This window comes from Leuresthes tenuis, unplaced genomic scaffold (assembly GCF_036924035.1).
Source record: "Leuresthes tenuis unplaced genomic scaffold, fLeuTen1.0.hap1 SCAF_6, whole genome shotgun sequence".
Classification (NCBI taxonomy): domain Eukaryota; kingdom Metazoa; phylum Chordata; class Actinopteri; order Atheriniformes; family Atherinopsidae; genus Leuresthes; species Leuresthes tenuis.
In genome coordinates this window covers 12,236,244-12,262,573 of record NW_027325360.1, presented here as the reverse complement: position 1 = coordinate 12,262,573, position 26,330 = coordinate 12,236,244, and the positions used below count along the sequence as shown (strand labels likewise).

Sequence of the window (26,330 nt, the reverse complement as noted above, 5' to 3'; positions counted from 1 at the left end):
CTTTCTACCCTATCTTTATTTATCTCAGGATTTCATATGTGAACCACACATTTGGTTAAGTTTAGCTAAATAACATACCTGTTTATGGTTAGGAAATGACATAACTGGTAAAGGTAAAGGGAAAATAACTTGACTTGGCATTAAATACAAGCCCAGTTAACATGACAGGGCTGGTATTCAGACCATGAGTTGAATATTTACAAATGGAGAATACAGAAATTATGGTTTTTTTTGTACCAGAAGACTCAGCTAAATGATCAACCACACACTGTCTGCTTCGTGCTAGAATTGTAAACATTTATATCTTGTTTTGAAAATTCAGGCGTGATTTATAAACTGATAGGTTTAGAATCAGTGCAGCTACATATTAACTCCACTGCACGTACCGCAATTGAACCAGGCGTTATTTTCACACACAAGAGAAAATATATAAACCCATACACCAGGAATGGCACCATCATAACTTCCTCCCCACAGCCAGTAACCATCAGACCCTGTTATCTCTCCCAGTGTCTCTTAAGTCCTGTCTGCATTTCCCATGGAGTTGCCCTGCAGTTAAGAGTATCTTCTTGCCTTTTGAGACCACAATGCTGTTCAGACCACACTTTTCTATTTCAAGACTTTTTAGCCTCCCACAGTGTTCTCACCAGGAAGGCACACACAGACAGCGGTGGTGTGCAAAGAGGACGTCCTGAGCATGGGGGCAAGAAAATGACACAGTAGCTCAGAGGCAGTGCAGAAAAGAGGCATCATAGTGACAAAATGGACTGTAGAGTAGGTTTGAGGCTGTGAAGAATGTCATGAGGGCGCCGTGAATGTCTGCTCTTAAAAAAGTCCCACTGCAGCATCCCAGAGAGCAAATTAAAGCTGGTGTGAACAGGCTGGATAGAAGAGTTGTTGGGATTTTTTTGTAGGTTGTGTAGGGAGAATAACACAAACAGCATGCATCTGGAATGCAGTAAATGACAATGTGGTGGGGCATGAGCTGCATAGTCACACACACAAGCTGAATATAGAAGGAAAGACCAAATAAAGAGACAAAGAGAGTCGTGATGACACTTGTGAGGCACAGGAAAAGCTAATTGGATCACAGGTGGGAGCTTAAACTTTACAATGATTTTGCTTACCAAAATTAAAAACTGTATAAGATTAGTTTTCTTAGACAGTTATTTAACCTCTTGTGGGTGTTTCAAAAAACAAATGTGGGTAGTTTTGTGCCATCTATTTATCATGTAAGTTACTATGCTGAAATGAGTGAGAAAACATGTTAAAATGGAACAAAATGTCCTGAAAAAATCCTACAAAAAAATTGCCTCAACTCATGGTATTTTAATTTACTTTATTTGAATTTAAGTAGAAATGGGTATTTGATCAGACTTAAAGACGCACTTACAGAGAAACAAAAATACAAATTTTAAACATTATTCTAAGGCCCATGAAGCTTGTAAAAATGATTTCCATAGTGTGGGGAATGGCAGCATCAGTATGCCTTTAGAAATCTGTCTCTAAATTATATTTCTGACATGTTAAGAGTCAAGTGGGAGTTGAGGAAAAGTGTGCATGAATGTAAACTTCCTAAAGCAATTTATCACCATTGCTGCCTGAATGCAAAACAGTCCTTCAAAAATACTGTTTTGTCATTCACTCACTCTTTCTTTCTCAGTCATATGGTCATGGTGTGACAGTTTTTCCCTGTCACAGTTCGCATATACTACAATGTACTAAGTGCAGTTTATGTTTTGCAGTTTTTTGGGGTCAAAAGATGTCATTGACATTGCCAAAGATGTCATAAAATTGACGTAGGTGCTCCTCACAGATGCACCACATTTACTGCCTGGGCCTTTGACTCAAAAATAATAGAGGAAGCCAGTATCAAGAAGAACAACCAGGGATAGCTTGCATCTTCTTTGTAAAAAGAATAAACCATACAGCAGATATGAAATGTACGTAGCCGTAAAGATGTCCTGTTCACCACTCAACATGGTTCTAAATTGCGGCCAGCTGAATTCTTTGTCAATTGTTTTTTGCAGTGATGTAACAGGTTAAACAGAAAAACAGTATAGACAAGCTTTTAGGGGACATGTCACAACCTATCACAAGCTGCTTTCACACATACATCTCCTGAAGGGTTCTACATATTTTCCAGAGCGGTGGCATGTGCAAAGGTCCGGATCATTCGTTCAAGACTTCTTCGGTGGAGATTTTCCACCGAGCCCTCAGCAGGTCAGACAACGTGTGAATGTTGCAGCAAATATTTTTGTGTTTTTTTTCTGCCATTCGCTATTGTGGATACTTACAAATGCATGTCAACACAGAGCCTCATCTGCTATTCTCATTGTGTGTAAAGAAAACAGTGATTTTCAGTGACTAAATTCTGCATCAATCCTGCCTTCTTTGAAAATTCTCCTGCCCCTTATAACCTGCATTTCTATGCATGAGAGTGCATCTCTAGCAGAAAGTCTCCCACAGTAAAACAGATGCGTGAACAGCAACTGCATTAAAGTCTTAACCAAATTGTTGGTACCTGTGTTCATTTGTGAAAATGGCTAAAGCAGAGTCTGACAATTTCCTGTCCATAAACTGGTTCTTCTCCTGTGTTTGTTCACTGGGACAGGTAAATGGCCCAATTCAACTATAATCGTAGCCTAACCGTTGAATCATCTTTGCACAAAAAGGTTGACTGTCAGTGCTGCCAATCCATTACTCAGATCAAGACTGATTAATAGAGGCATGTCTTACACCCTTCACAAAGGGTTCTGAGCATGAAAGTCTGCTTATATAGAGGCAAAACCTTCTGTAAAATATTCAAGAAAAAAAAAAAGTTCTAAAATTCAGTATTCTCATTCTTATCACATTTTTTCTTCACTTGCAAGATAACATTGTTGAAAGTGTTGCCCTCAACATTTATCTATCTATTTCCTTACATTATGAAGACACGAATGTGACTCCGTAGAGACTTTTTTCTTTCTCTTCTTCTTTCTCTCAGACAAGCTTGGTGGGGGATGGGAGAAGGGGATGGGAGGAGTGAAGGGAGCTGCAGCTGACGTCAGATGGCAGTGGGATGTCTTTGTGGGAGGGAGAAGGAAAGAGAATAACGTCCTGAAGAAAGGAGACTCAGTGAATGAGCGTTTGGGAAGCTGGGCTGCCCCGGGAAAGGAAGCAGCGTTTCAAAACGTCTTCTTTGCGCCTGCAAAGTCTCCTGACTTCGCGTAAGTAGAAAACAATGCAACAATGAAACATGCTGTCTGTTTTGTGCTGAGTGTCATAAATGAAACATTTGTTCTTGAGTAGATCTATAACTGTACACACATACTGCAAGAAAGCCTCATCTTCAGCTGACAATTGGCTTTATTTATAAGAAACATATTTGAAATTGTTTAGCAGTCTTTACTGGTATAGACTGCTAAGATATTTGCATGCTTTATCGATTCTTCATCCATCTGAGGTATTTGAATGGTCGTATTTTTTAGAGGAGCTGTGTATGAGGAGAAAGTAAGTTTGTTTTCAAAGCCAAAGTGAGCTGATTGTAGTTGCAGCTGGTTTTGCCACAGTTCAGATGCAACATGTGGTAGCAGTTGAGCATCACATCACTGCACCTATTAGAGAAATCACCTCTGCATAAAAGTTTTTTTATAATGGTTTTTACTCCTTAATCTGTCTTTCACACATGTCCACACAGCAGCCCTCACTCTCCCCCTCACTTTCCACCAAACCCCATGTCCTTGAAGTGCAGGGAGGAGGTCCATCTATCCGAGAGCCACCCATGGAGCTCACATTGTGCTGGCTGAGAGGGGAAGTGGTACTACATCATAAACTAAACAAAACCAGAAACATCTGTAGTGTTTATACAAGCTGGGTTCAAGGACAAACTCAAGTAAAAAGTTGAGAAGAGTAAATCACTACTGGTTTTATCAGAGGAGCAGTCTTCCTTTAAATAAGAAGTTACAGTTTCAGATTAAGGTGATATTTCAGTAAATTCCATGAATTGTTGTATGAAGCAATTAAGCTGTAATTCACTTTAACCTGATTGCCCTAACGGGCCATCTTTTCTTAAGTGACTTAATAGGCACAAATGTGTTACTTGTTACTGACTGGATGGAGACAAATGAAGGCGATAGAAATGTCATGCTGCTAAGTGAAGGCAAAAAATGTTTTGCGTTCATTGATCTAAAGTTATTTGCACCTGACAGAAGTACAATAGCAATATAATGGCTCAGTTCGCTTGGAACTTTGGTTGAGGTTACAGCATAAAGAGTATGAGTTTGTATCAGTTACAGAACACTATCTACAATGGAAGAATAAAGTTAGTCATACAGTACTATGTAATAAAAAAAAAACATAAGTCTGCTGAAGTACGGAACGGTAAAAGGGATTTTTTTCTCTCTCTGCAAGTCAGAGCTAAGGGTATGTGGATCTGAAGGGAAGGCCTGAAAACAGAAATGAAGCTGTACCTGTACAAGAAGCTGCTTTCTATAAGGTTGTAGAGAGGCGTACTTTTGCTTTAGAACACAACTGGTACAAAACAATTAGGTAAAACAGTTTTATTTCTTTGATTTAGTGCTTTCTGCTCATAATTAGCACTTAACCTTTCATTTACAAGAACGAGTGTAACCACAGGATATCTTGATTTATTTTGAGCCATTCTTTACGAAAGGGTTGGTGTTGGCAGTGATAGAACATCCATCCATCCATTCATTTTCTATGCCCACTTAATCAAGGTTGCAGGAAGGAATTGGTGGCTGCTCCCTAACATGTTTTTTGGAAGAGTGAAAAAATCCTTTCAGAAAGAAGTTGACGAGCAGGAGTGGAGAAGAAGTAGAGAAGGATTGTCATGCCTGTCTTTGTGAAAGTGAAATGCGAGGGTCACTGTGGGTCTTTGTGTGTCAGAAACTGCCGGACCACTACAGAGTCAGCGTGTGGTTTGAAGGGTCGGGGTGAATAGGTTTTGGGGCCACAGTGGCCTGCTGTTGAGAAAGTAGAGGTGAATTCTCGCCCAACGGTGCCATGTCTTGAAGGGCTTTAGTAGAGTGAGGGGAGCTGTTGTCAGCATGCTTTTGTACTGCCTGCAGTCTCATCAGATGAAGAGGGCAGATTTCATTCAGGCTTTTCTGGCACATGCGCGCACACACTCATAAACACACTCGCAAATGATCTTGGCAGATACTTTTCTCTGGGGAAGTCATGCGTTTTGATGTAATCATGCCCTGGATGAGTGAGCACAGCCTGGCACCTTTCACAGTTTATGAATGTGTATTTGTTTTGGCTTTTGTATGGCCGTAAATCAGCTCTGTTGTTTTGGCGTGTTGGGGAATTGTTTACTTTTTATTTACATTTTTGGGTCTTCATGGTGTCATCCAAACCATGGTCTAACTGGTTGTAAATGAAAGTTAGAACTGCTTGCATTTCCTCAATGTTCATTTGGAGTCTGGGAATAATGTTTAATTGCTATTCACAGCTTGAATTGTTTTATAATGTTTTAATCAGGGTCTGTAAAATAAATCTCACTAACTCTGGAGCACTAACATGCATTTGATGGTGGCCATCACTCACAGGCTTAAGTTATGAGACACAACCAACTTGTGGTAAAAGCCTATCTATGGGAAGTATTTTCTCTTCTTGTAGCTCTTCCATTCCCTGTTCATGGACAGCAACAAAAGTGATAGCTCACATGGTTATGGTTAGCAAGGAAAGATTCTTGAAGAATCTTGCTCTTGTTTCATAATATATGGGACAATTAGGAGTTTCATGCCGTCCAAAAGAAACTTACCTTAAATTTCTTTTTGTTATCTTTGTATCTGTATTTGATATGGAGAACATTGTGAAAGCAGGTGGTTTGCCTCACCAAGGCTACAGGTTTAGGTGTTGCAATGAGAAGGATTCATAATGAATAACTCATTAGCATTGTGTGCATGTTCTTTCATCTCAAGGGGTTAGGCTTAGTTTCACAAGTTCCCAAATATGCCCTCAGAGTGCTGGAGGCAAACAGAGCTTGGCGTTCACGTGTTGTTCAATGAGAAAAAATGAGAAATTATGAAAGTTTTTTAAGTCAGCACTGCAGGGCATGAGTCTTTTGCTCTGGCTGGTGTTATGATTTTACTTTGCCAGAACAGAGTCCTGATGAAGCAATGAAAATGAAGCCATCTTTAAAAAAGAGTATGGAATTGTTTGAGAAAATAAGGGTGTTCCCTGTGTGTGGGTATGGTCACTGTTTGAGCAACATTGCTTCATTTTGCCTCACTTCACCTTGAGCTCAGCTGCTTGCATTCTTTTATGAAAGAGGGATATGTTTGGTCCTGCCCAACTCTGACAGGTATCATACTGGTGTTCTATCTCATGTTTTTTACGTTTTCCTTAAATTTGGACAGACGGAAGGAAATTAGAGTCATTAGTGGCCTGTGATCTTCCCACTGTCCTGCACTTCTTGTTTGAGTAGCTGTGCAGCCCTGAATGTGGTAAAGCAGCCGTTTATGTGGCTTTGGTATGAGAGCCATCCTTTTGGCTAGTCCAGATGCATGGCCAGACCATAGCACAGCAGCTTAGGGAACAGATTATCTTGGTTTGAGGTCTCTGGTTTGGGATCTGCGAGTTAAGAAAAATGAGCTAATAGAGTGCTCTCTGATGATATCAACTTGGAGGTCATCTGATCTGGGTGGTTGAGCTTCTGAAGAGGCTCTCTATAGAGAAACAAAAACATTTCCATCAACACTCACAATTTTTGTCCATGAATGGAACTGTTTCTAGCAAACTCTTAACAGCTCTTTCAAACCTCCCCTTTTTATCTGGGTCAACAGTGCTTCAGACAGCTCAACCACCCACCTTCAGTTCTCTTTCACATTCACCCCCTCAGACTGCAACGGCCAGCACTCATTACCTCAGCACTTTGGCATGCTACCAGCACTGTTGCTCATATCTCAGACCAATTACTCTAGATTTACTCCTCAGTGGCCTTTTCTAACTAACAGCCAACTGACTGACCCACATATGACTCGAATCTGCCGCTTTGTTTGGGGCTTTGACTTAAAATGATGGTTCATTAGTAGAAATTTTATTGGGCGTACAGGCAGCTTGGCCAGAGCTTGAGCCCACATGGCTGACTGTTGGCCCATGAACTGTATTTTTTGTAAATTCCTTGAGAGAGGGTTATTGTCAAAGCAGCACAGAGACTGTTCATGTTGGCTTGCTGAAAGAGAGATTTAAAAAACTGTGTCTAAAATGGCTTCAGGCCCTCACAACATGCATAAATGCTGCGTGGCAGGCTTGGTTTCAGTCAGGGCAGCAGGGCAATGTGGGATGAAGCAGGTCCAGATCAGATGTGGAGCAAACATTTGTGCAGACTAGCTTTCAACTTGAAACATATCTACCATAACATCAGTCTAACTCAGCATTGTGGAGGATTCATTAAGAGGCATAAGACTCCAGGATCTGTCAGTGTTGGTCATGATACATATCTATGACAGTCACATAGAGAGCTGCAGAAACAAAGATCTGACGGTTTGAGGATGCATATCTATCCAAAGAAACAGAGACCTCTCACCCACAGAGCCTTGATCACGGTGCTATGAATAAGTCATAATTCTGAGTGTCTGATGTGCTGTGAAGTGTAAAATACTCCTCTCTCAGCGCTCATATAAACAAAGAAAATTTTGACCCTAACAAGAAAGTGCTGTTCAAGTACTTTCCCAGAATTCTGTTCAACAACCAGCAAACAAGGGGAAATAATTAATCAGTTTCAGGATGTAGTGACCTTTCTCCACATTAAAACAACACTGTAGCCCACTCACACTCATACACTAACAAAACACACAGTACACACATACATGCAACCACTAACCCCTGCTGATGCAGACTCATTGAGGAGCTGTTTTTACACATTATCACCCTAAAAAAACGCTCAGATGAATCTGTAACACTGCTGTCAGTACCATTAGTTAAAAAGCTGAGAAGGCTGTTCTACACATGTCCTCATAATACTCTTTTAAAACTGGTGGGGAAAAGTCATTTGAACTTTTTTATTACTCTCTAACTTCAGTCTTCAGTGAGAATAGATGAGGTTTGAATGAAGATATTTCCTGTAAGAGCTAAGCACAACACACAGGCTGTCTGCTGACTGACTCGACAAGGTATGTTTAGGCTCCAGTTCTGTATTTTGATGTGGTAGAGGTGATAATTTGTGGGCACTGTAGTCTTAACAACAGGACCATGCCAAAGCTATATAGACTATAATCAGCAGCAAACATAGAACTCTAACTCCACGAAGTACCAAAAACTATAGACTGGGCAGCCAAAAGCAAATACTCATACAAAACAAATGTCACACTTGTACTTTATATGCATGATGACTACAATCGTAAACAAAAAGAGAAAAAAAAGAAAAAAAAAAAATTTTGTTTTGTGATGCTTGTCTTGCATTGAGCTTCAATTGTGGTGAGTTGGGCAGCTGAAGTGTGTGCTGCTCTTTGAAACCATTGTAGCTACTGCAGAATGGAAACTGTGATAAGAACAAGGAGAGCCCTGATGTATGAAGAGGTCTGGCGTAAACTCAAGGACTGTAATAGAATAGGGGCACTCCCAAAACTGTCCTCAACCACATAAACATTCTTCAAGTACCTGATTATATTTTTACCCTGGTTTCTCCTCATTGCTACAATTCCCTGGAAGTAGAGCCACAAAGGCAAGTCTCAGACATTCCTTTTGTATGTTTTGCAGAAGCCTGTGTGAGGGGCGACGGTTTAGATTAAAGGAAGATAAAGTGGCGTATCATCTTCAGAGGCACGGACACTGATGCTTCCTGTTTGCTTCCTGTTTAATTATCCCACTTCCTTTTTGACTGACAATGAATCATGACGTAGCTAAATATTCTTTATCCTGTTACTATAACTTAACCCGCCTTGGTTGTAATTTAAGTCCACTCCCTCTGTTTATCTTCAAGATGGATGATTATATGTAGACACTAGACAGTGTACTTTGGCTGAGGTTTCATGGAATCTCTAATTAGGATGCAAAATTGTAGAATAAGAATAAGCCCCTGAAATTCTGCTCAAGGCAAGCAGATGAAATGTGATGAACTTTAGTGGGAATGTTGCAGATAGGAATCGCTTTCAAACACAAATCAAAGCATACGTGTGCATCTCATACAAAGTGCCTCACATATCTTTACAACACAATCGTGAACTGCAGACACGACTGAATCCCCCTGAACTGAGTCCCACCCGCATCTTGAGTGTTTCAAATCTCCCACCAGCTCCTCAGACATTGCCATGCTTGTGACTTTGTAATTTTGATGTGAATCTGTTGTCGGATGAATGAATCAGTGAGCCTTTTCCAACCAACAAGAGATAATACTTTTATTTTCTGCCCCTGTGAAATGTTTGTTTGCCTTGGAATGACTCAGATCATATCAGACAATATACAGCGTCAGTGTTCTTTCCCCACATATGTGGTGGAATGATTTACCATCCTAAATCGAGGCTGGCGGGGCAGTTATGTGTAGCCTAATACCTTATTTATTCCTTGTAGGCTGTCTAAGTGACTTACAGCTTTTAATGAATGTTTTTGTGTGGAACTTTCTTCATCAATAAGATGACACATTTAGTAAGAATTATAGCAAAGTTATTATAGAGATTAGACCACTTTTGTCAGTTGAACAAGCTTCCCTCAAACTCTTTTAAAGACCCCATATTATGCTAATTTATATCTATATGATATTAGTTTTTGGGGGTCTACGAGAATAGGGGGAGATTTATTATCCTGGGAAAATTAGCATGTGGTCTCAAATCAAAAATGACACAGATGGGGCATATATGAGTAGAAGAGAAAGAAAATCTCTTTGGACTTTACCTACTACCAGCTACCCCACAGTCTACTGCCCACCCCACAGTTATCTGTAGAAATTGGTATCATTCCATAAAATGAATGTCTGTGAATATAAAGCTGCTAGTGCGTCACTGCATCCTCTTCATCTGGTTCTGTGTTATTTCGCTGTAACCAGTGACAACGTGTGAAAATGTGGATGATGACTTTTTTTTTTTCTAGTGATAAGTAATGCCATTGTCTGGAGGGAATTCTGTGGAGCAAACAGTAGAAAATCATTCTATGAGATTCATTCAGATATTTTTCTTTAGAAATGTTGTGCGCCAATGAAAAAACTCTCACAAATACATATAAAATGTGACCAGGCTTGAAAACCACCTCCTTCAGGCACTAACTTATCACTGTGCCTCTTTAGTAAATCTAGTTACTTTTCAAGGCCAAAGCAGGGTGCAAAGCAGTAATGAATCTGCCTCTTATTCTATATGCAAAACCTGTTGTTATGTCTGAAATGCATTCTACCATCTTTTGTCTTTTTAAGGACTCTCTCTTGAAAATCCCAGTCTGCCCTGACTGATCAGGTGATTGATCCAAATTGGCTAAGTGCAAAGTAGTTACTTTGTTTGAGTGATGCTTATGCAAATGACTTGATGTTATTTAGTAAGGCAAGGACCAAACCAAGCATTTCAGGTAGTGCAGGAATAGTACCTTGATTTGGAGAGAAGAGCTTCCTTCCTTCCTTCCTTGTCAGTGATTTTAAGAGTTTTTAGCTGATTGGCTAAGGTTTTAAAAGGGGCAAAAAATAAACTAATATGTAAAAGAAACAAATGGTAATCGAAATGAACACAACAAAACAGATAAATGTTGGGCTAATACAGCAAATTCATCTTTGAATAAAGAGGGGCTGGTAATTTGAATATATTCAAATTGGCAAATTGTTTTTCAATGTTTGGGGTTAACAGCAGAAAGGCAAAACAACTGGATAGCTAATATGCACATACTTCAGTAGTCATTTATCCCAAGTCATATTGCATGCGCAAAACTGAAAAATACTAGCAGCCTACATACTGCAGATTTTCCTTGTCCAAGTTACAACTTGATGGAGGGGACATCTCACAGATTTTGGGGGCACCGCTCAGACTTTGAAATACTAACCCCTCTCATGACTCAACCAGTGAGATCCTCCACAGTAAAGACAACCAGGCAGAATGTAAAACAGATCCCACATATTTTTCTGTGTGTATCATAATGCTAGATCATGACATGAGAAACCCTTTTACTTCTATGAGACCATAGCTGGCTGCGGCAGGGCCAGTGTGGCCACAGCAACTAAATCATAACATAGCAACAGTATCACAATCACTTTGACTAGGACTCATTTGCTCACAGACACACACAGAACCGAGTGTCATCTGCAGTGTGTTACAAATGATTTTTTAATCAACTTTTGATTGCCGTCAAATTTTGCCTCAGTAAAGCCAAAAACCACTCCCTCTAATGCCTTGCCATTACTCAGACTGTAATTCAAACTGTGAACAGAACCATCTTATTCATGTAGTGCACGCTTGCCACAGCAGTGAGGACCTGTCATGCTTTTCTGTTACAGTCAAATGTGGCAGGCTGTAACAGAACTCTGCACTGAACTGTGTTAACAGCTGCTCACTGGCAAAACTCACAGCATTCCTGTTGCATCGGCAGATAAAATCAAGCGCCCAGAGTTCTGGTAATAGTGAGTAAAATGATGACAGTATAAATTAAGTTGTCTCTTGAAGTCATGTGAGTGATTCATCATGACTTTTCGGAGAACCATCTGGAAGTGTTGCTCATGGTATACACACAGCTGGCTGATAGTAAGTTTTAAGTTTCAAGGGCCTGAGATAAGAGAGGTACAGATTGAGCATCCTGTGGGTCAGTGAGTAAACACAAGGGAGCTTGATGATTCATAGTGGATGGGAAATTATTTCTTGAGCTTTCTTACGCTTTATTTGTCTTCTTCCCACTTGTACATGTTATTTTTTTCCTCCATGTGTCTCTTTCTGTAGGTTTCAGGCGATGCCATGACGAATGTAAGCTGGTTCAGTGCTCTGTAGCTGTTTGGGACGACCTGAACATTACCTCACCTTAAAGAGCAGGAGGAAAAAGCAAAGAAGAAATAGTACCGAGAGGAGAGGAGGGAGAACATCTGCTCTGTAGAAGATAAGATCAGTAGTCCATCTGGATTTGAACAAGGGACCTACCTGACCTTTCTGTTTGAGGAGAGAGGAATTCAAACTCCTCAAAAAGTCACTTGGACCTTTAAAGAGATAAGAGGATATTTAATTGTATCTTTTGATCGATTGTTTACCTTCTCAAAGCCAACACCATGTGCCATGTTATTGTAACATGCCGCTCCTTGCTGTGGACACTGCTCAGTATTGTGGTCGCCTTTGCCGAGCTCATTGCCTTCATGAGCCCTGATTGGCTGCTGGGATCCCCTCGGTCAGAGAATGGGAACGGAGTGGAGTTCGGGGAATACAGGCCATCGCTTGGCCTCTACAACCGCTGCCTTCGTGTCGGGTCCCGGGGAGTCGGTGTGAGCTGTGGGCCCTATGCCGGGTCATTCGGGGAAGTGGCCAGCGGCTTCTGGCAGGCTGCCATGTTGTTTTTGGCAGCAGGAACGTTAGTGCTCGGGTGTGTGGCGTGCATCTCCATCTTCAGCTTGTGTTTCCAGAGCATCCTGAAGAAGAGCATATTCAACATATGTGGACTGCTTCAGGCTATAGCAGGTGAGACATCTGTCTTTGTGAGCAGACATGATTGTTTGTGATGTAGAAGAAGTTGTCCTGTGTCCAGATCTTCCACACAACTGTGCTCTTAGAGTCCAGTTTCCCTCAACATGGAGGATATTTAATCTTTGAATATCTTCCAACATCATCCTTCACCTAGAAATATACATTATATATAGACAAGGATCAAATGAGAATGAGAGAAATGATCTGTAGCAGAGTTCTCAGCTGGAATAAAACCAGTAACCACTTGGTTCTGGGAGACCTGGAAGTGATCATACAGTAGTACCCACCATCATTAATCATCATTAAAACCACCAAGAAATGAAGCATACACTTTAAACACAAACTTTTTAGCCTAATAGATAGATACATAAATTAATGAATACATATTAAATACATATTTTGATAAAATAAATACAGTCTATGCAACTCTAAAGAGAAATATATATATAAAATAGCTAAGGAAATATTTCTGACCCCCTACACTGAATTAGGGCAGATGCTATTCCCTTTGCTATCAAAAGTAGAATTAATCACCACTTCTTTGATCATTTGTAGCAATAGCATAAGTTTTTAAGTTCACTGCTCATTATGATTGAGTTGTTCCATCTAGTTTTTCCACATAATCACAAACCAATTTAATGACCACAGTTAAGCATTTTAAAAATTGAGTTCCTTCAGGAGGATTTTATCAAGTACATCGTAACCTTTTGATGTTTGTGTTTGTGTAGTTTTTTCAAGTGGGAAACCATGGTGCCTGACATTTATATAAATGGAACTTTGATAGGTACTTGACGGCTCACATAAACATTGTTTTGTGTATAGAACTTGATTTAAAAATTCACTTTCGCTTCAATTTAGCATTCAACTTTTTTCTAGTTCCTGTTCTATATTATGTAATAATGGAAACAAGTCATCACTGTGTTTGACTCTCTGTACTATACACAATGTGTATAAAACATCACGTAACATAGTTTGAATGGTAATTATGAAAAACAACTTCATAATAGATTAATTAGATTAGATTAACAATTTTAACTAATCGGGCTTATGTGGAACTTTTTTCCCTTCACAGGTAAGAATTAACAGATACTATGGTCATTACATAACCTGAATTTATCACTGTCTGAAAAATACACACACAGTAATCATTCCTCTAAACCGGTTTGTGTTTTTTTCATGACAGTCAGGAAGAACAAACCAAGCACATTTTATTAAGTTTCAGCTTTACTGGATTTGCAACGCAGTCAGTATATAAAATACTAAATAGCCTATTGCTATGTAATTTATGGAGCCCTACATTTATTATGAGTATATATTTTTAACAAAGTCTGGCAAAATTAAACAAAAAGTCCTGCTTTGAAATACACACAGAACAAACATGTACCCTCACATTTTCACTTATCTATTTATCCTTTTTTCTGCGTTGCTTTGCTTTATCTTCATGGTTCAAACATTCAAAGTTCTGGGTTTTACTGGAGCTAGTGCTGATAGTATGGGATCTTTGGCTTTGCAAGCAAGACTATGCAAGTACATTTCTGTGAGTAGCCCGAAGGGAATTTCACTGTTGTGATTAACGTTGGAAGTTGCGACATCTTATTTCACACGTTGGCAACATCAGGTGATGTTCCTTTGCATTCCCAAAGAGGGAAGTTGAATATTCCGACCAAAGTTCTTGTCTTTTTGAATGTTTCTTTCAACGATGGTCAGCCACAAGTGGGGATCAGGCCAGATCCGTTGAGAAGGTGGTAGATCATTTTGTGACATCACTGTTAAGGATAGGTGGGGTAAAATTTGGTCTCTCCCCTCATCACAAATCAAATGCTTGTCAGTTGAAGAATAGATGTTATCTTTACTAGAACTGAGTCACCATGTTCCAGCCTGCACTGTGATTTATGCTTTCAGTCTCAATGTTTACGTGACTAAACCCCTCATCTCTCACCATGTGCTCTCTCTCAGGCCTGTTGCTGATGGTGGGCCTCATGCTATACCCTGCCGGCTGGGGTTCAGAGAAGGTGATCAGCTACTGTGGCCTCGAGGCCTCGCCCTTCAGGCCTTTTATGTGCTCGCTGGGTTGGGCGTTCTACGCAGCGATAGGTGGAACTCTGGCTACGTTCCTGTGTGCTGTCTTGTCTGCACAGGCTGAGATTGCCACCTCCAGCGATAAGGTTCAGGAGGAGATCGAGGAGGGGAAAAGCCTTATCTGCCTGTTGTGAGCTTTTGAAATAGAAAACCCAGCATGAAATCACCCTTGATCTCTTTGCTTGGATGTGGACAACTGTACATCTCAGCGGAGGAGGACAGATACTTCTCTAGAGGTTTTTCCTCTTGATGGTCTTGATAAAAGATGGTTGAAAATATTTTTTAAACCTTTTGCCAGAAGACTACCTGATGATTCAAAGGTGAAAAATGCTTTTATTTCTTCTACGTCATCAGGTTAAACTATCAAGTCTCTGAAAGAAACTTTTTTTCAACAAGATGTTTATTTTTATACAGACTCTCACCTTAAACAAACCACTGCACTGGAAAAGCAGAAGATTAGTTTAAGAAAGCAGTAGTGAGTATGTTAAAATAGTTATCATGGAAAAGTTAAACGCTGCCAGATGGAAGATGGTGTGTATGTGTGTAACATCATCATGATGTTCATTCACATGGTTCACCTGCAAAGCCCAACAAACCACTAACCACAAGCACATTTGTTTCCTTAAACACTCAACAACAGCTTGCATATGTTCTCTGTGTGTGATTAGATGTTAACTGTTGAAGTTTCTAAATGTCCATGTGCTCGGATTCTGTTGCACAGCAGGACATTAACACATTACCTAACCTTAGATGTGCCACTGAAGGCATTGCTCACATCAAAAGGAGCCCCCCCTGTTAAACAGGTTGTCTGTGGGTGCGCTGCGGCTTAACAACTGCCAGAGTGTGTGAAAAAAGAAAAAAAGATACAAAACAAAGACTCTTGCCAGATGTTTGACTTCTTTGGGCTTTCATAGGGGGATATCTGCTCACATAAAATACATAATCAGTTCAGCTTTTACTTTTTGTATGCAGTTACATAAATACAAGACTCTTTACTTTTGCCACCTCAGTATTCTTTTTTCCTTTCCCCAGGACTGATTAAGATGGACCCTCCTTTTAGTTTTGGTACTTTATATTATATTTTCATTCTCAAATTGCACGTCACATTGTGTTTTGCACTTGCTCTTTACTGCATTTTGTATTGCTGCATAAGTTTTTTCCTTCATCTGGGCTCCATGTCGGTGTAAATGTTAGGTTTCATACGATGTCGTGCTTTTATCGCTGTAGATGAGATGTGCAATAATCCCTCCATCGTGTTTTTTCATGTGAGAGTGAACGGACTGAGAGAATGAGCCTGAAAGTGAAATCACGACAGCCCCTCTGTGCTGAATTTAATTTCTACTGTCTGCTATTTTTGTTACATTAACAAAAAGGTAACAGCATATATGGCACAATATATGATGGCATATTGATAAGAGGCTGATATGCACGAGGAAAGATAATCTGTATTCAAATAACCAATGGCTTAAGTAAATGTATGTGATAAATGTGTGAAACCTGCTACCTGTCCTGGACTCAAACTTCCTGTAGAAACACTGACACCCGCAGGCAGCCAGTGGTCAGCACAGAACAAGAACACTTTTGAGATCAAGTTAAATGGTCACAACATGATTAACAAAGAGGAAAGATTAACATAAAGGCTGCAAACTTTAAAAATGCTATTCATTACTTGCAAATATTGACTTTCATGTTAAATATAGTTAACTTTAGTAACTCTAAATGGTTTCCTGAAATGAAGTCCACAAGCTTTTCTTTCAAATTTTATTTCATGTTAATACCATAAATATACAAAACTCAAACTATTTCACATGCGACAAAGGCCAGACAGGAGTGCATTACTTTTTTTTTCTTTTTACATGTGATTGACAATGGGGATCAAACTTTACAAAATATACAAGTGTCCCTTTTGGATGAGTCTCTTCTCTGATTCAGTGAAATAACACGGTCACAGATCAAAAAACACAGTTTTGTGTCAGCGAACTTCAAAACACGCTCTGTACTGCAGACCAATTCGCCACATACATCAAGGAAATTACCCACTGTGGCATGGCTTCATAAAACAACAGTTCAAAAGTATAGATACATGTTAATCACGTGGAAGTTTGCAGCAAAGTATTGTAAAACCTTAAAGTAAAACAGAAGGGAACACATTACAATGCAAGATTTAAAAACAAATCTATATGGACATTTGGTAGATTTCTCACAGCTTTTCAGGACATAAAATAACACTTGGGGATTTTTTTTTTTTTAAACTTTCATACCAGTTATATACACACATCCTCATACAACAAGTACACCTCTTGCAGGGCCAAGTTGCAAAGTCATCAAACACCTTTTGCAGCCGAGCTGACGCTATGACCGAGTCATTACAAAACCACACAGACGAAAGAAAAAACAAAAAAAAGAGACAAATCAGCAACAGATGATCAAAACCACAGGAAACTGAAATGCAAACTACTTAAATAACACCATAAATAAAAACACATTTTGCCCTAACTTTGAAGTGAAACGAAAAATGTGCAATGAAGTGAAAACAAATTTCCAAAGAAAAGCAATACTGCCCAGATGCAGGCTAATTATTGTGAGAGATCATCAATCCTTGGCTTCCTAACACTTTGGGGGGAGTATTTAATGTAATAACAGCAGTACCAGTTACCATTAATCTATCATGCCCATCTTCAGACAATCACCTTCACTATAAGAGGTGCACAACAAAAAGCCCACATCCATATTTAGCTTAAGTGACAGGAGTCTGTACAACTTACGTGCTGAGTAACACTGTTATTACTATATATAAATGAATGTATCATAGTGATATGACTGAATGTGCATCACATCCAAATCCCAAGTTAAATTAATGTTAATTTTGGCACCAAAACTTCTGATGCCAGTAATCCACTACTGATGGGAAAATCAATGGTAATGGATGGTTAGCGAATGAGGCGAACACACATAGACAGTATCAGTCTTTTTTACTTTTTCTTATATATGCAAGTTAATCTCAAGAAAAACTGTGGCTTAATCACTTTCCAGGTCATCTCCTGTCAGGAAAGGCGTCTCAGTTCTCTGTACGTGTCCTTCTCAACAGGAATAATGACGAGCAAGAGGCCGCGACCGAACATTTCTCAGATTTATAGCAGCGTTAGTGTAAGGAGCTACAAAAACAACTCGAGGAGAGCCACATACAGTTGTAGCATTAATGCCATACCCACATAAAAGAAAATAGATATTTTCAACTTCCCCCCCCCCACCCCACACTGAATCCACAAGGTCATTGAAGTCGAGAGCTGAACCATCGCCATCAATCAGGACGCCACTAGTACATGCAATCACTTCTCACAGAAAACAAGTAGGCAGACAATCCCCAAAAACCAGCTGCTTGGGTAGCCTGAAGAAGTCAGTGGACAGAATGACTGTGCTGAAGAATTTGCCAGCTGAAGTGTGCCAAACATGCATGTTTCTATCATGCTATCAAATCTAAAGTCGCTGAACCAACCCAATCAAACTAGCACACAGAGCAAGAGTCATTATCCAACTGAGACGTGTTGCTGGGGGTAGGTCCTTAAGTAATGAGATACATCTTCTTATTAATATGATATCGTTTTATCATATGAGAATGGTATTTGTCTCACTATAGAAGCACAGATATAGAACAAGGTATAGTTTACCTTTCAGACCTCAAAGTCCAAACACTGGATTACTTGGATTAATGAAATAAAAATAAATAAACAAACAAATAACTAGAGCCACAATTTTCTATAAGTGAAGCACACATTCGCACAGAGGCCCAGCCGCTCAAACAAACACTGTACTCTCAGTAAGTGGGCAAACAAAACAGAGCTAAGTGCAAACCACCATGATCAGAGCTTCACTTTTTCACGACTCTACACTGAATTTATCAGGCAGGAAGCTGTTTGGAGGTCATCACCATCACAAAAACAAGGTAAGCTCGAGTTGCGACCTCCACCTTATTTGGGATCACCTCAAGGAGGACAGAAGGACAAGGAAAGCAAAGGAGTGTTTCGGTGTGTGTCCCACACACCCAGAGCACACCTTGAGTCACTTAGTGGATGTTTTTAGGGACGTGGGCAGACTGTCACCTGGCTGCAAAGCAGACAGAGAAGATGTGTTTTGACTGATGTTTGATTTTGGGTGAAGATGAACAACTCTGGTCCCTTGTCTGTCATTCTATTTTACACTTTATGAGAAAAGTGCGTGGGGCAAACATTCATAAATACAGTCTGTTAGGTCAAGGGCCAGCAGGGCCAGAGTTGTCCGTCTCCATCTCGTCAGTGTGTGTATGCTTATCTATGTGAGCATGTGTGCCACGTATGTGTCTGTTTATGGATGAGGTTTGAAGGCCCCACGAGCAGCATTGGTTGCAGCATTAGCTGCGGCGTTGGCAGCTGCGGTCTGAACGGTCTTGTTAGACATGACGCCAGTTGCAAACTCCTGCTGAGCCTTCTCAAAACTAGCACCAGTGGTACGATACAGAGCATGCACCTGGGAAAAGGAGAACAGAAAATGGGTAAAATGACATAGTATTAACACAATAACATGAGATCTTTAACACTGACATTTGACTCTCCATTACACACAATTGTCTACTCTCAAAAATTCACATATAAGCATCTATTGATAGTGCTGTTAGAATAATGTGGAATCATTTTCAGCAATTTTTTTTACTATGTTACCTTTTTAAACATAATGAGTGAGCCCACAGACAGTGCCGTGAACAGAGCTGCAATTAGTAACATGATGATGCCCACTGGGATACTGGTGTTCAAACCAGTCAGAGCCGCGATCCAGCCACTGGTGAGACAAAAACCAAGAAAACACGAGGGAATTTAAGAACACGCTCACAGGGGGACAAAGTCAGTAAAAAAACAAAATACTCACCATGTTCCCCAGCCGGTGATGCCGATAGTTTGCAGAACATGAACTCCAAACTGACAGATGTAGACGAAGAAGAAGACAAAGAAGCGGAATGAACTGTCACTCCTGCAAATAGGGTGAACGAGAGGGTTGTGAGAAATCAATATGGAGGCAGTGTATAAATTCTATTAAACATCAAGTCCTCTCTGATTGCACCAGACTGGAAAAGGCTGTGTTTATGCAAGTCTTGGCAATTGTTAATATTCCGAGAGAGCAAAAGATAATGAACAGTTATTACCTGTACGGTTAAAAAATGAATGCAGCTTTTAAACTCCTTTAGAAAGAAGTAGTTGCTGTTTAAGCAGCTCGTCATGGTTATTCATAGAGAATGATTTCTGCTTCTTTGTACTGAATTAAATGATATTCAATTTCCACTTTCTGCTTACCTAAAAGCCCCATAAAGTGGTCTGTACCAGCAGACGAAAGAGCACGGGGTAAACAGCAGAAACCAGAGCATGGCCAGGCCAAAATCTACACCACGAGATGCATCCACAATGAACCACGCCAAGCAGCCAAACATGTTCACAAAGAGTGTGCCTGCATGAACTGATCAACGAAAACAAGAAAGTGTAGAGCTTTACTGCTTCTGAATATAACAACAAAGTATACTTAGAAAGCTAAGAAAAATAATCCCAGGTAATGAATCTCTAATATCACCGTGATACAATACATGAGACACCTACACGTCAATAGATTTAAAAAAAAAAAAAAAAAAACGATACAGAAACATTGCTGGTGTCTGAACCAAATGATCAACTTACACATCCAGAGGTTGTACATGATCTTGACAGTCTTCTGAAAATCTACTGGTATGTCCACAGCGATATCATGATAGAAACACGGGCCAACGGGGAACCTTTCTGGCAGTGGAGGCCAGTTGTTCTTACGGCCTGTGCAGACAAAGCAAACAGCGTTTGGATTATCAATCATGTATCATATGCATGCTGAGGAATCTGGGGAGAGAAAATGGTACGATAAAGCATATACTTTAAAATGAATAAACATGAGTGAGCTATTGGCTGTGAGGGAAACTAGAAATGTCAGTGACTTATAATGTTATTACAAATGGCCAGGACAGCTTTGGACGATGTCAAGATATTTTAATAATTCTAATCCAGAACTTTAACACATTTGTTTTAAAAATGACACCAGTATAACACCTCCACAGAGTCCTTATCCTTGGAATATCCTTGGAATGCCTTTTTATAGGTCTACGTCACAGTATAAATGTCAGTTTTCATCTCTCATGGTGCTCTCATGTCCTAAATGCAGTTCAAACTGTGCTTCTTAACGATATGCTCAGATGTTTTCCTCACGAATCAGGTTTTGAGCCAGATTACGTTTCTGGTTGTTGGTGACGTCAATTTTCTGACAGACACTGTTACAAGTTTAGCTTCGGTTAGCGATGACTGCTCAGATTATGAGGTTGAGTGAATAAGGTTGAAGCCTGTCAGACGGACTGACCCGCCGCTCCGTGGGACTGTAACTCCCTCTCCCGACGATCGAGCTCTGCTGCTTTCTTCTCCAACTCCTCCTGCCTTCTCAACAACTCAGCCTGAGCACGTGCTTGGTCCTGAGACAGACACAAAAATGCCCTTTAATTTCAATACCCAACATCCGACAGCTGTTATCGTTTCCAATAATGGAAGGAATAAAGGTATTTTTCCACTCAGGTAAGCCTGCCCATGTTACTTTTTATGAGGGGATAAAAGGGATTACGATAAGAAGATCAATCAGCTAAAACAGTTCACACACACTTCCTTTTTTTTAGTTAGTATATAAACTAGCTCTAAAATGGTACTCTAAATTTAAATCTACAGGTGAGAAAAGTTTAAATTAATCCACACGGTACAAGGAAGTGAGATGAAGGGGTAATGGAAACACCAGATCAAAGACAGTACCTCATTACGCCGCTGTTGGGCCACCCAAAAAAAGAGAAGTACAGTATATGAAGGTCAAGAAGAAAGATGAAGCAGAAGCAAAGATGATGTCTTTTATGTCTTATACTTTTAAGAATCTTTATTTCAGACCGTAAGTATTTGGACTTTTCTGCATCAAGTTGTGTTGTACAACTGTGTTGTGGATGCAAAGCTTAGGACTCTCTTACTGCTGAACGATGACATTAATTTTAATACATTCGGATGAATTGGAACACACGTATTGTTCATCCGTAAATGACAAAATCATCACTTAATGTACAAGCTACGCTTGCTCAAGCCATAACTTTTCCCTTTCCAGTACTGACTTTTGGAAACATTGATGTCTCGACCCGCTCTCCTAGATACTAAGGAATGATACCACTTCTGAATTACTACCAAGCACCCTTTCCCGTATTGTTTTCTGTTGAAAAAAGAATAAAAACGTTTTTATATTAGCTCATATTGGCAAACTTTGGTGGTTTAAGGTTTGTGCCAAACAAATGATCGGTCTTATCGGGAGTTTCCATCAGATGCAGATGATTTTAAGCTCATCCACAAAAAGTGTGCTCCTTGGGCAACCAGGCTTTCTTGTGTGCACCTGCCTTTTAGGAACAAACCCAGCTATGGATTTTGGCAAACCAACCAACTTTCTTTATGAATAAATTGTGCTTTATTTGTTTGCCGGATTTTTATTTTCTTCACTTGCATGGTCACCTTTTTGGTCATACTGAGAACTCTACTTCATCAACTGTGAGGAATGTTTGAGCTCTTTTGCACTCTTACAACATAGGGACTTTGCTGAAGATATTCTATCTGCCACACACAGTTGTTTCTGTACAGAAAATCCAGAAAAGCTGAGGATGACGTGGAATACATTCATTTACATCTCAAATCAATGTGTTTCTGTCCAAATACTTATAGTCTGGACTGCAATTAGTGAGAGTATATGTTGTTAACTAAGTGTAGATAAATTAAAGTTTAAGCGAAACTAGGTGTGACTTAGTATATATATATATATATATATATATATATATATATATGTGTGTGTGTGTGTCATGGGGTTTCTGTTTACCTGAGTCTGTTGCTGTGAGTAAGCTGGTGGCTCTTCTGTGGGCTTCATGATGGCAGGTTGCGTGTTCTGGGAAGGGGCAGGATTAGATTTTGGAGCATTTCCAGGCGCTGCCTGCAGACCAGCATAGAAGGTCTATGTTAATATTTGTGCAAATGAGAGACAGACACTACGTAAAAACTGTAATTAGGCCACAGTCAGTGACGGAAAGGTACTGAAGGAGAGAAGGAGGGTAGTGGATAAAATTAGGTCACTGAATTGGAAGCACGCATTTGTATATCCATGCGCACACTCAGCAATAAAGATACTAATTAAGCTGACCGTTCTGGCGTCTGTGAAAGGGTTATACTCCTCCAGACCACCAGGAGGGGCAGACCGTGTCACCTGGGTCACCGAAGGATCCTACAAGGGCAGAGAGGTTCATACAGGTATTTAGGGAGTTAAACCTACAACCACAAAATCTAAATCTAATATTTGAATGTTTTTAAGTGATCTGCAGTTTCTGTGAAAACCACAACAAACCACACGTTCAGTGGGGCAATAACTTCCCATGTTCTGACAGTTACAAACAATGTGTTCACACCATCAGGAGGTGAGACAGAGAGAGAGAACAACATTAGATATAAGACTTTTAATAGGGCCGTACTCTTATCAGAAGGGATGATTTTCGATTTTGTGGCCACTAGAAACACTACTGTTGGGCTGCACCGACAAAGATTAATTTAACATAAGATCATTCTGATCACAGTTGAGTAAATCTAGGGATTAAATTAGCAAATGTAGCGTCTGAATTAAGTGGGTCCCACTTTCTCAATAAAAAAAAAAAAGAAAAAGTTTTTGGACATGTGATGACCGCAATCAAATAGAGTTTAACATGGAAAGGCTTACTAATTAGCATAAAGTCTAGTCCTAGAAAGTAAGCAATAGAGGGATTATCTTTTGTTTGCCCAGTGCACTTTTTGTTTTGGACAGGGAAGTTCCTGTCAGTGTTCACTGGTATGAAATCTCAACAATACAATGAAGTGTAATCTCAATAAAGAGTTTAAATTCAATTTAGTACAAAACAAAGGTTTGAATGTTCTTCACTCCAAACTAGTTTTCACATTTTATGAAACATAGGTAAAAGTTAAGCCATGACTGTATCAGGTCATCTTTGTTGGTGCAACACATCCTATAGATGAGATCAGGTGCAGAGGGAACTAATGACATGCTCGCATTATAGGACAGTCTATGGTGCCAGCTTATGGCGTACCAGCATGAAGGAGCCAATAATATGTAGGTTATCATTCCACCCAAACCTTCAAGCACTGAGAAGCACACACTCATTTAAACATGTGAGAATCAACAGTTGAACCAGCTGCTGAACAGAAAACCAGCAGACTAAAGTGAAAGATAAGAGCCTTTACCAGTTTGGATAAATTCATAGGTATGGCACCATTAAACAGCTTTTTGCTATCACCTGGACCAGAATGAAGAATGAAACATACAAATTAGTCTTAAGACTGAAACGGTCTTCTGTATCCCATCACGTCACTACAGGTGGGCACTCGTGTGTCAGCAATGTTGGTGTCAATGTTCTCGTTTTTGCAAACTTGAATGAAAAGAAGCCAAAACTAGCTAAAAGAATGCAACTCTGCTGTGACAACCCGAAGTGATTTAAATCATCTTGGCCTGCATCCTATTTAATGTAAAAAAAAAAAAAAAAAAGTGTAATTTAGACACTATATTTTAAGAGAGTAATATTACGAAGCCGGTAAGTTTTTTTTTTTTTTTTTTTTTTTTTTTAACCAACATGCTGTTTAGCAAATGTTTACAGACGATGGTCAAAGCTAATATTACCTAGCTGACGTTAACAAAGCAGTAGTCAAAGGCATAACGATTATTACAACGCTGAAAGCAAACTTCTACAGAACTTATGGGCAACGAAACTGTTCAAAATTTGCTTCCCAGTAACAGTCACATTAAGTGTGATATGAGAAATAATGACATAGGTGTCCTGCTGCCAAGGGATCACCTCTTGTTAGCTGTCAAGCTATTAGCTACGACACTTAGCATAGATGCTAAAGTAACAGTCGCCTCAATGGGCTTCCAAGCGTATGTTAGCCGGCCAGTTAGCCAAGTTTGCTACCTGAAAGGGATTGCTGAAATCCGGGTCTGCGAACGGATTGCTGTCAAAATCAGACATTGTATCGTCTTTCTTATAACAGCTTTTAGTGTGTAAAAGCTCCCCAAGTCACCAGAGAAGGTTCAGTCCTTTTATTTGACTGCCTCTCTGTGATATCTACAATCTTCTCCGCCTCCTGCTGATGGAGACCCCTTGCTTAGCAAGTTAGCCAGTAGCACAAAAATGGCAGATGAGAGGATACGTGATCAACAGCACTCCATACGTCACTGTTTCAGCACCACGGACAGCATGACGTCTGAACAGGTACAGTGCACATAAAAACACAGATGAAGTGGGTACGAGACATCTCCACTATTTGTGTCTCTTACACAATGCAAGTTTGTGTCTGATACATAAAGTCTGTTATACTTGCACTTTGACAAGTGGAATCCCTAAAACAAGCTAGATAATTAAACATGTTAAAGAGCCCCCAGGGCAAAAAGGATGATGTGGGGTCCCTACTGACCCCATTCCAAAGTGCTACTTTGCCTTCAAATATCTAAAGAACAGTAGTACACAGCAGTGCATGCTAGCATGATAACTGTGCATTGTTAGTATGTAATTTTGTCTTCAGTCATGTAATTGATTGCTGTTTTCTAGTTTATGTAAACAGTATATGCAAGACAAAACTCTCCTTACAACAGAGAGTGACAGAGGATCTAATCTAGTTCGTGTTGAACTTATAGGAGAAACATATGTTTCTTGGCTCTTTTTATTCAATTGATGTTTTCATATGTTTAACATTTTCTTTTACATTAATACATTATTTAGTTTGTAGAATTAGTTAAGGAGAATGAGTGACTCTAATACTGCTTAACAACATTTTGGTATTTCTCCTCTATTCTACAAATACGTAATTGTATGGCTATAACATCTTGAATTTAAAAAAAATTAAATGTGTTACTGTATACCACAATATCTTTAACTTTTTCTTTCTTTCTTTTTTTCAAAGTTTCTCTGAGAAATTTATGTTTTGAGCAATTGAAATTTGGTTTGCCCCATTGTTTCTTACACATAAATCAGAGCAACTAATACCTTTCTAAGTATGATCCAAGATGTTGGCTTTACCTTTTACTTTAAATATTTCAAGCCCAACTCAGCTGTTATTCATCTCCTCTTCTACCTAAATTGATTTTGTGAGCTTCTGGGACACCATTGGACAGATGGTCCAGGATTCTTCCAAAAGAGCTTTCCTAATTTGGTGTTATGATGATGATGTTGTTGGTGGAAAGCCAAGTAACAAGGAAAACTAGAAGGGAACGCTTACATATCTGAGTTGTGAAGTAGACTAAAATAAAACAAACACGAAATTATTTTCAAGGACAAATTTTTATATATATCCTGTTTTCATTCAGTAAACTGTATGAACTTATATTAAATACCGCAACAATATCGCTGCTGTGTGATAATGATGATGATTTTAATGAGGATAATCATGATGAAGACAGTGATATATGAAAATGTCTGCTACTCACTTGTTTGCTTACGCCTATAGGAAAGAACTGGAGAGGTGTCCCAGACTGCCTTTTTCATAATGTGTAACAGTGACCTCTTTCTCTGAAGCGGTCTCAAGCAATTTGCTGTAA

The 26,330-nt window shown here is 39.6% G+C and overlaps 2 protein-coding genes across 3 annotated transcripts; one reads left to right on the top strand and one right to left on the bottom strand.

The window, feature by feature from the left end:
* The first annotated feature begins 3,095 nt into the window (after positions 1–3,095).
* LOC140309683 (LHFPL tetraspan subfamily member 2a protein-like) lies at positions 3,096–15,615 on the top strand. Its single transcript, XM_072387639.1, has 3 exons — positions 3,096–3,209; positions 11,850–12,572; positions 14,535–15,615. The coding sequence occupies exons 2-3, from the start codon at positions 12,170–12,172 to the stop codon at positions 14,789–14,791; spliced, it is 660 nt and encodes a 219-aa protein (XP_072243740.1). The 5' UTR covers positions 3,096–3,209; positions 11,850–12,169; the 3' UTR covers positions 14,792–15,615.
* A 789-nt stretch (positions 15,616–16,404) lies between these two features.
* LOC140309682 (secretory carrier-associated membrane protein 1-like) lies at positions 16,405–24,931 on the bottom strand. 2 transcript variants are annotated; one of them, XM_072387637.1, is made up of 10 exons: positions 24,709–24,931; positions 22,902–22,982; positions 22,584–22,694; positions 21,494–21,505; positions 21,057–21,165; positions 20,354–20,482; positions 19,979–20,138; positions 19,557–19,658; positions 19,352–19,469; positions 16,405–19,160 (listed from the first exon to the last, which is right to left on the bottom strand). In XM_072387637.1, exons 1-10 carry the CDS (start codon positions 24,763–24,765, stop codon positions 18,999–19,001), a joined length of 1,041 nt encoding a protein of 346 aa, XP_072243738.1. In that variant the 5' UTR covers positions 24,766–24,931; the 3' UTR covers positions 16,405–18,998. The 2 variants fall into 2 exon arrangements, with proteins under 2 accessions (XP_072243738.1, XP_072243739.1); XM_072387638.1 differs by lacking the exon at positions 21,494–21,505.
* Positions 24,932–26,330: the final 1,399 nt, after the last annotated feature.